The sequence below is a fragment of the Scyliorhinus torazame genome, chromosome 17 (genome assembly GCF_047496885.1).
Source record: "Scyliorhinus torazame isolate Kashiwa2021f chromosome 17, sScyTor2.1, whole genome shotgun sequence".
Taxonomy (NCBI): Eukaryota; Metazoa; Chordata; class Chondrichthyes; order Carcharhiniformes; family Scyliorhinidae; genus Scyliorhinus; species Scyliorhinus torazame.
This window is the reverse complement of record NC_092723.1, coordinates 161,053,184-161,066,084: the sequence shown is the minus strand read 5'-3', so window position 1 is coordinate 161,066,084 and position 12,901 is coordinate 161,053,184. Positions and strand designations below refer to the sequence as shown.

The 12,901-nt window shown below is 41.1% G+C and overlaps 2 protein-coding genes across 4 annotated transcripts in view; one reads left to right on the top strand and one right to left on the bottom strand.

Annotated features, from left to right (window-relative positions):
* The first annotated feature begins 161 nt into the window (after positions 1-161).
* On the top strand, positions 162-10,507 carry aimp2 (aminoacyl tRNA synthetase complex interacting multifunctional protein 2). Of its 2 annotated transcripts, none has more exons than XM_072481529.1 (4): positions 162-266; positions 4,253-4,459; positions 8,723-8,954; positions 10,005-10,507. In XM_072481529.1, exons 1-4 carry the CDS (start codon positions 258-260, stop codon positions 10,385-10,387), a joined length of 831 nt encoding a protein of 276 aa, XP_072337630.1. In that variant the 5' UTR covers positions 162-257; the 3' UTR covers positions 10,388-10,507. The 2 variants fall into 2 exon arrangements, with proteins under 2 accessions (XP_072337630.1, XP_072337629.1); XM_072481528.1 differs by having other exon boundaries at positions 164-359.
* eif2ak1 (eukaryotic translation initiation factor 2-alpha kinase 1) overlaps positions 8,016-12,901 on the bottom strand; it is a 55,042-nt gene continuing 50,156 nt past the window's right edge. For both annotated transcript variants that reach the window (XM_072481520.1, XM_072481521.1), the window contains one exon: positions 8,016-12,056. In XM_072481520.1, coding sequence (XP_072337621.1) covers positions 11,904-12,056 — 153 coding nt within the window. In that variant the 3' untranslated portion in view covers positions 8,016-11,903. The remainder of the gene's footprint in view (positions 12,057-12,901) is intronic.

The window sequence follows — 12,901 nt, the reverse complement described above, 5'->3', positions numbered from 1 at the left end:
GAACTTAATTATAACAAGGAGACGAATTATCTTTTAATGGTCGATCATTTGAACCAAACCATGAGGGTTTATTTTATTTGATTGACGTTCACGCTATCCAATCAGAAACCGGAGGTGGACGTGAAGGGACCAATTGTATGAAGGGATGAGGGCGGGGGGCTGGCCGACACGGCCTGCTGGGAGGTGTCCGGGCTCGATGATGCTTCGGTCTCGGTGGTTTGAAAGGTGCGGCTGAGCAGGGCTTGACAGCTGTGAGGATGTACAAGGTAAATGCGTATCACCAGGACGAGGGTGCCGTCGACCTGCCAACTTGCATGTACAAGTTGGCGAATGTTCATCGAAGCGCTGCGGACGTCCAGGTACGAGATGTCAAGGGGGTCGGTGGTGGGCTGGACAGGCCTGCTCTTCCCACAGGCCGCAGAATCCCCGACTTCTCACCATTTATTTTTTTGCAACTCCAGCAAACAGTTCCGTGCCATTTATTTATTTTTTTGAAGGTGGCAGGTTTAAAAATGTTAAAAACGGAAGTGAAGAAAATGGAAGTACTCAGCGGGTCTGACAGCATCAGTGGAGAGGGAAACCGAATTGAAATCGTATTCTTGGGAAGTCTGTATTTCAGAACAGCATTTGTAAAGATTTACAGCCCACTAGCATGAGGAATCAAACACTTTTACTGTTCTTCATTAAAAGGGGAACTTGTCCCTAAACCCTTCGGTTTTTAAATTCTATCCCTCCAGAAATTAATCAGTTTATGTCACCACTTTTAGTGTGTTATGTATTTTTATCCCTATATCTCTTGTTCCTCTAACATATTTAGTTTTCAAGGTGCATATGGCCTCTGTTTTCTTCCTACCAAATGCATTCAATCAATGTTTTATTTGCCAATTCCTCCCATTTTGTTTATTAATATCTTGTATTTTGTTAAAGTCTTTGTTAATATTGTCTATATACTGCATTATTGTGTATGGTTCTGGTCTCTATTGTAAAAAGGAGATAGAGGGACGGCATAGTGATGCAGTGGTTAGAACTGCTGCCTCAGTGCCGAGGACCCAGGTCGATCCCAGCCCTGGGTCACTGTCTGTGTGAGGTTTGCACATTCATCTGCTACCCTCTGTGTACGCTTTTTTTCTAGTGTCTGTGTGGGTCTCACTCCCACAGCCCCAAAGGATGAGGGTAGGTGGACTGACCATGCTAATTGCCCCTTAATTGGAAAACAAATTGGCTACTCTAAATTTAAAAAAATAAAAAGGAGATAGAGACACTAGAAAAAAAGTCCGAAAGAATGATGCCAGAATTGACAGATCAGTAAAGACTGAACATGCTTTTCTCTAGAAAAGGGAGGGTTGAGCGGTGATTTGAAAGAGACCTTTAAAATTATGAAAGAGTTTAATAGGGGTAGGCACAGACTTGAGGGAGACCAGTACTAAGAGCCATCAATTATAAGAGTCAGTGATAAATCCAATTAAGAGTTCAGGAAAACATTTTTACCAGAGAGCGGTGAAGGTGTGGAACAGGGTGTGGTTGGAATAAATGCCTCTGTGTACTTAAGGGAAAGCTGTATAAACATATGAAAGAGGATGCACCCTGCCAGAGCGACTGCTTCTGGATGTGGAAGGGGAGGGAAGAATTGAGGATACATACAGGGGGGGGGGGGGGGGGGCAGGGCAGGGAGGCGAGTGGGTGGTGAAGATCAATGAGAAGTCAGAAGGGGAGTTGGGATGGGAGATCAATTGAGGAGTATGGAGTGAGGCATTGCGTAGGGTAAACTATATTTCCTGTGCAAGGGTGAGCCTGGTGCAGTTTAAGGTGGTGCACGGTGCATATCACGGGTGAGAATGAGTGGGTTCTTTCAGAGGGTAGCAGATGAATGAGATGTGAGCGGGGGCCAGTGGAAAATTGGGAAGATTCTGGTCGAGAGTGTTCACGGTCTTAGCCAGGATAGTGGAGGAGGAGGTGGACCTTTGGTGGCGATATTTGGGGTTTCAGAGAAGCCGAAGCTCCTGGAAGGAGGAAGGCTGATGTTGTGGCCTTCATCTCTCTGATTGCAGGGTGGTGAATTTTACTGGAGTGGCAGTCGGCATCGCCATTGGGGATAGCGACTTGGTTGGGTGATCTATACTACTTCCTGCAGTTGGAGAAGATAAAATATGAGTTAAGGGTCCCTGCAGAAGGGTTTGAGAAAAGGTGGGGGATGTTTGCGACCGTGTTTGAGGGGCTGTTCGTTTCTGGGGGCGGAGTGAAAGGGGGAAAACATTTGTGCAGACTGTATAATTGATTGCTGGGAAGTATGTTTCCTGGGGTATTGATGTGTTGTAACCTGTTTTGATACATATTGGTAATAAGATACATTAAAAAATATATATGAAAGAGGAAGTAGGGATATGTTGTTGGGTTGAATTTAAGAGGGATCGGATGAAGGTTGGAGCATAAACACCAACATCGGTTGAATGGTTCTGTGCTGTGAACATGACATAATTTGTAGTCATTGCCCTTATATTTATTTTGATGGTGGCAGGACAATTTGAAGGTTTTTCTCTTTATAAATGGATATGGGATCCTGGACTGTATAAATAGAGACCATAATCAAGGGCAGTGATACTAAATAAACCTTCATAGATCACAGGTGATGTCTCAGCAGAAATATTGGATCAATTCCGGGCACCACACCAGAATGGATGCCAAAGTCTTGGAGAAGATGACACCAGAGTGTACCTGGGATGAGGGATTTCACTTTTGTGGGGGGGAAACTAGAGAAGCAAGGATGGTTAAGGGAAACTGTAATAAATTGTAAGTGTTTGGATTTTTAAAAAAAATTCTTTCATGGGATGTGAATATTACTGGCTAGGCCAGCATCAGTTGCCCATCCCTAATTGCCCTTGAGATGGTGGTTGTGAGCCTCTTTCTCAAACCACTGTGGCCTATGTGATATTGGAACGCCCACAGTGCTTTTAGGGAGTTCCAGGATTTTGACCCAGTGACAGGTAAGGAACAACTATATTGTTCCAAGTCAAGATGTATGGTTTGGAGGTGATGGTGTCCCCATGCATCTGCCCATGCCCTTCTAGGTGTTAGAGGTCAGAGGTTTAGAAGATACACTCAAAGGCGGTTTTAAAGAGTTTCTGGTGTACATCTTGTTTACCTCTGTGTATTGGTGGTCGGGAGTGTTCATTTTTGAGGTGTCAATCAAGTGGACGGTGTTGAGCTTCTTGAGTGTTATTGGAGCTGCACTCATACTAGCAGGTGGAGAGTGTTCCATCACACTCCTGGTTTGTCTTGAAGATTGTGGAAAGGCTTTGGAGAGTCAGGTGGTGAGTTACTTGCTGCACAATTCCCAGCCTCTGACGTGCCCTTGCAGCTACAGTATTTATATGGCTGGCTCAGTTTCTGGTCAGTGGTAACCCCATGGATGTTGTTTAGTGGGTGATTCAGCAATGGTAATGCCAGGGGTGATGGCTAGTATCTCTTGTTGGAGATGTTCATTACCTGGCACTAAGGATAAATTGTTTCCATTGATGTGGGGTCAGAAACCAGACGACACTGATTTAAGGTAACTGGCAAATTATTGAGTCGGGAAAAATGCATACTTTATTTCTACTTGAGTGAGTTGTTGTGATTTAGAATGCAGTGTCTGAAAGGGGGAATCATAATAGGGTAGCTCTTTTCAAAGAGCAGACACAGGTCCAATGGGCCAGATGATGCTGCACTTTTTTCTTTTCTAACTCTAACCTTCAATGATTCCTAGATTTATTGTGTAATCTGGGTGTTGAAAGCCAAAGCACGTTACAAACAATTAGTAATTTTGTGTCTGCGTGAGATTCCTCTGGGTACTACCGTTTCCTCCACAGTCCAAAGATGGGTAGATTGGCCATGTTAAGTTGCTCCTTTGTGTCCTGACGGTTAGTTGGGGTTGGGGAGGGGATGGGCCTAGGTTAGGTGCTCTTTGCCAACTCGATGGGCTGAATAGCCTCCTTCTGCACCGTAGGGATTCAATTCTATGATCCCTTACAGACATTTAAATGCTGTTCAAAAACTTGAGCTGCTATTTTTTCATCTCCCTGATTCTCATTCATAATATAAATAGAGAAAAGAATTTGCATTTGTTTAGCTTGTGTAGCTTTAGGAGTTGCATTATACCTCTATCGACTTTTGAATCCCAGTAACTGTTGAAATACAGCAGCCAATTTGCACACAGCAAGGTCTGACAAACAACAATGAGAAAAATGACTACTTATTTCATTGGTTGGTTTTTCAGGGGGCAAGCGAGTGTCCAGCACTCCAAAGTTTGGAATCAAGGCAAACAGAAATTCTGAAACGTCTGTATGAGTTGAAGTCAGTTGTTGATGGGCTCTCGAAGACTGTCCTTACACCAGATGCTGACCTTGATGTTGCAGAAATCAACCACACCTGTCTTCTGCCAACAATTCATACTGCAGCTAATTTAGATTCCGTACTGGGAAAGGTAAGTTTGAATCTCAACTCTTCTTGTTGAACAAGCAAGTGCTTTAGGGAAAACTTAATGGAGAAAAAGAAAGATGGCATTTCTTAAGCATCCTTCATGACCACTGGATGCCACAAAGCTCAGAGATGGCTGAGGCACTGAACCAATATTTGCCTCTGTCTTCATGATAGAAAATATCAATTTTCTAAAAACTACAGTTAATGCAGAGGAACTTGGTGCAATAACCATCACGGAGGAGACCGTACTGAATTAACTGATGGGATTAAGGGCGGATAAGTCTCCGGGACCTTTTGACCTGCACCCTAGGGTATGAAGGGAGATGGCAACGGAGATAGTGGATACATTGCTTATGTTTTAGAATTCCCTGGATTCTGGAAGGATCCCGGTGGATTGGGAACATGCTAATGTGATGCCCCAATTCAAAAAGGGAGAGAGGCAAAAAGTAGGAAACTATGGACCGGTTAACTTGACCTCTTGTGGTGGGGAAGTTGCTGCAATCAGTCATTAAAGAGGAGATCTTTGGAAAGACAAAACTCAATCACCATTGTCAGCATGGTTTTATGAGGGGTAAATCATGCTTGACAAACTTGCTTGAGTTCTTTGAGGACATGACCAGCAAGGTGGATAATGGGGAACCTGTGGATGTGGTATATCTAAACTTCCAGAAGCGTTTGATAAGGTGTCTCATAAAAGACTGATCCGAGAAGGTGAGATATCAGGGGATTGGGGGTAGAGTACTAGATTGGATTGAGGATTGACTGACTGACAGAAAGCAAGCAGAGGGTTGGGATAAATGGGCCTTTCTCTGGCTGGTGAACTGTAACTAGTGGGGTGCCGCAGGGGTCTGTCCTCGAACCTCAACTGTTTACAATTTATATAAATGACCGAGCATGATACTAAAATAGGTGGGAAAGCAGGCAATGAAGAGGGGATAGATTTTACAAACTGATATGGAAAAGCTAGGAGATTGGGACAAAATTTAGTAGATGGAGTTTAATGTAGATCTGCGTGAAGTTATCCATTTTGGCCGGAAACATAAAGGCAAATTATTATCTAAATGGAAAGCAGATTCAAATCTGGGTGTCTTTGTTTATGAATCGCAGAAAGTCGGTATGGAGGTACAGCATGTAATATAAAAGGCAAATGGAATGTTAGTGTTTCTTACAAAAGGACTGAAGTATAAAAAGAGAAGTGTTAATTGCAATTGTATAGGATGTTGGTGAGACCACGTCCGGAATACTGTGTCCAGTTTTGGTCTCCTTATTTGAGGAACGATGTGGTAGCATTGGAAGCAGTTCAGAAGAGGTTCACCAGATTGATTCTGGGATGAAAGGAGGTTAAACAGTTTGGGCTTATACTCACTGGAGTTCAGAAGGATGAGAGGGGATCTGATCAAGGTGGATAAAATACTAAATGGGATTGATGGGTAAACGTAGACTAAATGTTCCCCCTTGTGTGGGAAATCGAGAACAAGAGATCACGGATAGAGGTTGACGTGGCGGATTTGGAACTGAGATGAGGAGGAACTACTCGCAGAGCATGGTGAATTTGTGGCACTCGCTGCCTCATAGTCTGGTGCAATCTGAGTTATTATGTGCTTTCCAGAAAGAGATATTTTTGATTTAAAAAATGGGTTGAAGGGATATGGGCAACAGATGGGGAGGTGGATTTGAGACCAGGAAACAATCAGCCATGATCTGATTGAATGGTGGAGCAGGCTCAAAGGGCTGAACTGCCTACTTCTGCTCCTAATTTCGATGTCCTCCTAATTTCTATGTCCTATGTTGTTCCTATGTTTACAGCCATGAAGTATTTGAATGTAATCACTCATGATGTTTGAAAATGTACAGCCAATCTGCAAACACACCACTCAGTTTAACATCTCATCCGAAAGCGAGCATCTCTTGACAATGCAGCACTCCCTCATTACTGTACTGGAGCATCAGCCTAGATTGTTATGCTCAAATCCAGGAGTGGGTCTCAAACCCACATTGGAATGTTACAAACTGAACCACAGCTAACACACAAGCTGCTTTTGCTCAGTGAGATAGATGTTTATGTTGATCTCCTTGGAGATCCGGCCTCCCCGAACAGCCGCCGGAATGTGGCGACTAGGGGCTTTTCACAGTAACTTCATTGAAGCCTACTTGTGACAATAAGTTATTACTGGAGCTATGGGTACCTGCTGTCCATTGCCCCCTTTTCTCGGTTCACCCATGATCACCCCTACTTTCAAAATCGGCCTAATGGGCCTTCCTGCTTAACCGCACTTTCACCACCCAACTCATTTCTTCCCTGACCGCTTATGGCCTTGCTATGTACTTGTGTACCGTGCTGTAAAAGATGCTGACGCATGCTCTATATGTGAGAGCTGAGCATAGTTGTTTATTTAGCTGCGATGCCTATCTTAATGGATTGTTCTGATTAATTCTGCACTTTTTTATTTGGGATCAGGAACATTAACACTGACTTTCCTTTGTGAAGAAGCCATTTAAAAATTAAGCTGCACTTTTGAGGCTGTTTCTTTATCTATTTATTTATCCATTTGCAATTTACTGATCGGCTTTTATGCTATACCATAATTTTATTGTTTTCCCCAACTTACGTGATTTCCATTTTAGTTTTTGCATTGTCAACAATGACTTCCACTTTTCTTGACACGTTCGCCCCATGGCTGCGTGGGTTTCACCCCTACAATCCAAAGATGTGCAGGTTAGGTGGATTGGCCATGCTAAATTGCCCCTTAATTGGAAAAAAAAAAATAATTGGGTACTCTAAATTTAAAAAAAAAAAAACAACGTCCACTTTTCTGATCCTTTCCACTATCAGATGGATTATGATTCCATTCTGATCACAAAAATTTGTTTTCTTATCAGAATTCAGAACCGTGTGCTCCACGGTTGTTTCTTTGCTTTTAATTGGAGCAGGATAGTTTCTATCATAGAATTTCCATATTTTGGGAGTTGTCTGAAAGGTAAAATATGATTAATGCAAAGAGCTACTGAAATTTGCAACATCTTAATTTATTTAACTTGTACTTTGACCACCCTAACTATACTGCAGATATTAGTAATGTGTTAAATGTTTACATAGCGAGCAGTTTTAATTCTGATTTAAGACTTGGTATTGGTCTTTTGTAGTTCACACACATTATCTGCGTTAAACAGATCTAAAAATGAGAATGTGACTGTTAAAACATACTTTTTAATATCGGATTATAATCTCCTGGTATGATTCTGACATTAAAGCTGCTGGCCCAATCATTGGACCCTGCGTGTTAACTCCCTTGCATTTCTGCACAAATATGATTAAAGCAGCCATTATCAGAATAGTGATTCCGAAATCACTGCCTAACAATATTCTTTCATTCAATTGGAGCCTCTAAATCTGTTGATATAACAGAACATGCTCAACATGTCTCTATTGTTATGGGCCAGGGTTTAGCGAGCCCCAAAGTGTATCATGGAGTTCACCTGACCCACAACTTTTAATAGATTGTGGTATGGGGAGCACACGGCCCACTCTACAGGTGTGGTACAGCAGAAATGGAAAAGTATTTTTTAAAAGCAAAACAATGTTTATTCTATGACCTCAAGTTAACCTTTTTAAAACATGGTGAACATCTCAGCAACCATCAATGCAAATATAGTCCCCAAAGAATACAACACGAAGTCATTCTTAAACTGTCCTTTTAACAGAAGCACATCAGGTTAAAGTCACTACTGAGAGCAGTTATTAGTTTTAAATCACCAAAGGAACGATTTACATTCTTTAGATTACAGAGAGAGACTCTAATACACCTTCTGGCTGTGACTGCAGCTATCCAGCTCTGAAAACAAAACTAAAACACGCCCTGCAGCAAACAGCCTAAAATGAAAGTAAAAAAGCTGACAGACAGCCCAGCTCCACCCACTCTGACATCACTGCAGTAATAAACACCCATTTCTTAAAGGTACTCACTACAGATATTTATATACACACCCATTTATAAACACACATTTCTTAAAGGTACTCTCACATGACACTATTCATGCCTGTGTCAATCCATATAATGGTAATCCTGGCTCCAGTTGATCTAATAACAAAACTTAAATTGACCCAGTAAAGTTTTTTGTTAGTTATGTAAAGGTATCAAAGGGAATGGAGTTGGAATACAGACAAATCATGATATGTATTAGGCTTGGGGGGTTGAATGGTCTCCTTCTGTTTGTCAGTTTGTACGTCTCTGCATTCACAATTGTATTTAATTATATTTCACTTTAGAGTTCTGGTGTTCTCCGAGACATTGTTATCAATGCCAGCCCGTCTGAGGTGCCGCTGTCTCTGTTAGTCCTGCATGGTTTGGTGTGTGAACAATACAAGGTGCTATCCACCGTGCACGTACACTCCTCAGTGCAAAATGTTCCCTCCAAACTCTGGAACTGTCTAGGTGAAGGAAACCACTGCCGTTCACGAAGGGAATATGAACTTGGCTTCACTCTTGTCTGGAAGGATGGTAAGTAAAAAATATTAGGACGTATTTAAAACTTTCCTGAAAACAAACTGTATTGTTGGAATTTGCAGGTGAGTAATTTTGCAAATCAAGTCAAGCTCTTCATTATGTACAGTAGAATTGAGACACTATTGTAAAGATAATTAGACTGGGGACAGTTTTGTTACGTTTTAGTAATGTAATCAGCATATGTTCATTGAAATAAGATTGTGCTTAGCCATTTAAAAGTAAATCTATAAATCTGTACTCCAATTTTATACTGAAGCAAGCAAGCCGTTTTATAAATAGTTCAAAGGACAGAATATTGGCCTTGGTGTATTACACACAAGTGGGTGCAACAGCTAGTGACACTAACAAATGTGGAATAATCCATTAAGTCCAGAGTAAATTCTTGACATTTGGCAGATGTGCCATTTTTGCTGAACTGTTCATTCCAGAAAAGCATTTGGAGGGTTTGGATAGAGATTTGAAATTGGCAGGAGGGTAATCTTCCAAGTTGAGGCAATGTAAGAAGTGTAGGCAATTGTGCTGATTCTGACACAAGCTTTGATAATACCTTCACCCACACCAACAGGGGATCATCGTGTCAATGGTGGTCAGTTAAGGAATTTTCCCTTCAAGTATTTTCAAATCTGAGCCCCAGTTGTCTGGGTGAGAGAGGACATGCTGCAAATCCAGAAATAACCATTTTTATTTTTGCAGAGTAGACTTGAAGGGCTGAATAATTCACTCCTGCTCCTAAGTCTTATGTTCCAGTACTTGACATGTGATGCACTACCTGTTTGTTCCAGTGGCATGGCTATTGCTTTTCAATATATGATTGATATTATAATGGGCCTTCATGGTGACACATATCAGAATAGCTGTTTGTTCATTAGTTGTTCATTGATCTGGGTCAGAGGACTGTCAAGCACTGATCCTGTGTCATATGCTGGGAGGGTTAGCTGTCAGCACAGTCATTAGTGAACTATAGAAATTCTGAATGTGCAAGTTTTGAGGTTCGCCTGTATGTTTGTTAGACCTTTCATGTATGAACTCTTTCTCTTTTGGCAGTGCACAAACCTCAGATGAAGTTCAGCATCCAAAGCATGTGTTCCATCGAAGGTGAGGGAAATGTTGCCCGCTTCCTTTTTGCGCTACTTGGCCGTAGATATGATGCAGTGACCTCAACACGAATCGACAACTGGGTGGATGTTGCCATCTTCCAGCTAAAAAAGGGCAGCAGCAAGGAGAAGGCAGCTGTGCTGCGTTCCTTGAACTCCGCACTCTGCAAGAACCCCTGGGTTGTGGGAGTTGATCTGACACTGGCTGATGTTGTGCTATACTGTGCCTTGAGGCAGGCGGAGATTGACGGTTTTCCAGCCAATGTCCAGAGATGGGTTAAATCCTGTGAGAATCTAGCATGCTTTAATCTAGCACTAAAGCTGCTGAAGTAAATCATTTATCATTGAAATTGTATTTTTAGCCAAATGCAGTTAATACCTGTGCATTTAAATCTCAACTGCATATGAGGAAGTACCTATTTACAGCATTTAATAAATATCTTTTTAAAGGTATTTTTACTGAAAAGCATCTTTTTTTGATTGAAGTTGCACATTTTATTTCAGCCTCTGCAATACCAGCCAGACGTGCTGCATTTCAGGCACAAAAGATGGGCCAGTTTACTGAACTGATTCATGTGTAGGTTCAGTGATCTGAAATGCTGAGTGGTTTTGTCATTCTGTCAAACGGAAATTGTTGGTGAAACTAGCTACTTAGAGACTATTCATAAAATCATAAATTGATTTTCTCCTCCCTGAAAATTCCACTTTTTCTTTCACACCCAATCCCCAGAAACTATTATCTCAAATGCAACCACATTCAAATAAAACTGACTGCCCTTTCAAACAGCACAAGGATTAACATAAAATCAACTTGCACTTTGGAGGAAATCGAGGTTACTGAGCTTGAGGACAATCCTTTTTCTACACTGTAGGTGATTCTTGTAGTACGGACTGTAATCAAGGTGAAGTGCTTCCTGCAATACAATTCTATGGTAAAGTAACCGAACACTGAATTGGTAACTGAAACCGCTTGATCATATCTGTGCAGTCAAAGGGCAACAGTTAAGGTTTATATGAATTGCCAAGCTGTCTGGGAGTATTTTAATATATTTTGCATCAGGTTAAGATAGCATTTAGTGAAACCAGTAGTCACAGTACATGTAATACAAACTTGAGCAACAGCTTTAGTTACACAGGAGTAAATTAATGATCAGATTAGTGAAAATGGCATTAACACCTTTTGTCTACTTTGACATTCATCCTCAGAAGATGGGCATCAAATTTATTGTTCATCTTTACTTGCCCATGAAGGTAACCATGAGCTAACTTCTTGAATCATTAGTCAGTTTGGTGAAGCTATGTACTTCCTTGCTTTCCTACAGATTCTTAAAATGGACATGCAAAGTGCAGTTATGTGGAAAACACAGCATCTCTAGTTCTCTAGTCTTTGGTGTGGTCAAGAAGAAATATCCAGGACCCAACTACCTGCTATTTATAAAGTGAGAAAGGCTTTCATTTATATGGTGCATTAGGATGTCGAGCACTTGTTTGAATAAGCTGTTTTTGTTACTGATGTTGTCTGAGGGATAGACCTTGTTCAGGACACCAAGGAAAACTCCCTTGTGTTTAGGGTCAAGAAATCTTATGTCCATCTGAGAACCGAAAAGTCTATTTAACAACACTTCTGATACCCTGAGCGGGGCTTGCACCTACAATCTTCTGACTGAAGTGAGTCCCACCCATGTGCCACAGCTAACAAAGCCTTGATAACCACTCAATAATTTAATCTTTGATCTTTCTCACCTTATAACTCATTAAATTAAACTTAAACATTCATAAAACACACACATATACATGAAACATTCAAAATGAGTGGGTGGAAAAGATGGAGAAAATTTCTTCCAGGTATTTAACTGGGTTTACCCTCTCCAGACAGTAATTTGATCTTTTCTTTGAGGTTTTTGATTTCATCTTCTTGATTTATCACTTTACGTTGTAGGCTCTTAATTTCTTGATCCTGGGTTACTAGTCTCTGCTCGAGATTGTCTTGCGGTGTAGTCACCTACATGTGAAATATCAGCCATTATCGGGGAAGAGATAAAGAAAATCAATGAAGCATTAGATAAGACAGCACAGGGAGGTTATCAAACCCATCAGCTCTTTGCATGAGCAATCCAAAATTAATCTAGATCTCCCCTCAATTCTCATTGAAGGCCAAAGTTTGACCTAAATAAATCATGTGAAACTACATAGCCCTGTCCCCAAAAAATGTACGTTTTTATAGTGTCTTTGTGACCTCAGGACATCCCAAAGTGCGTTACAGTTAATTCGATACTTTAAGTGTAGTCACTGTTATAATGTAGGAAATGCAATAATTAATTTGCACACAGCAAGATCCCACAATGAAATGAATGATCATTAATATGTTGGTTGTGGAATAAATGTTGACCAGAACATCAAGGAAAATTTTCATATTCTTACAATAGTGGCTGAAGAATCTTTTACATCTACTTAAGAGCAGTTTAAAATTTCATGCAATAAAAGGCATCTCTGACAATGCAGTACTCTCCCAGCGTTGCACTGGGAGTGTTGTCCTGGAGTAGAGCTTGACCCCACAACCTTATTACAAAGAGATGGAGCTATCCACTAAACCCAAGCTGATTAAATGCAATATGTGAAATTGAATTGCTCCGATGAGGAAACTGGATAATGCTCACTTCTCCAGATCAACTCATGGCGTGCTAACAAAACTGCATTCTTAGAAATCACCTTTTTGTAAACCCCTTTCCCTCATTTGTCAATGGTGCTTACGGAGAAAAGCAAGAATGCTGACATGAAGTTTGTGTTGGATGAGTTTCTAACCTTGCTCTCTAAACCAACTTTAAAGAACTAAGCTTTTCACCCCTA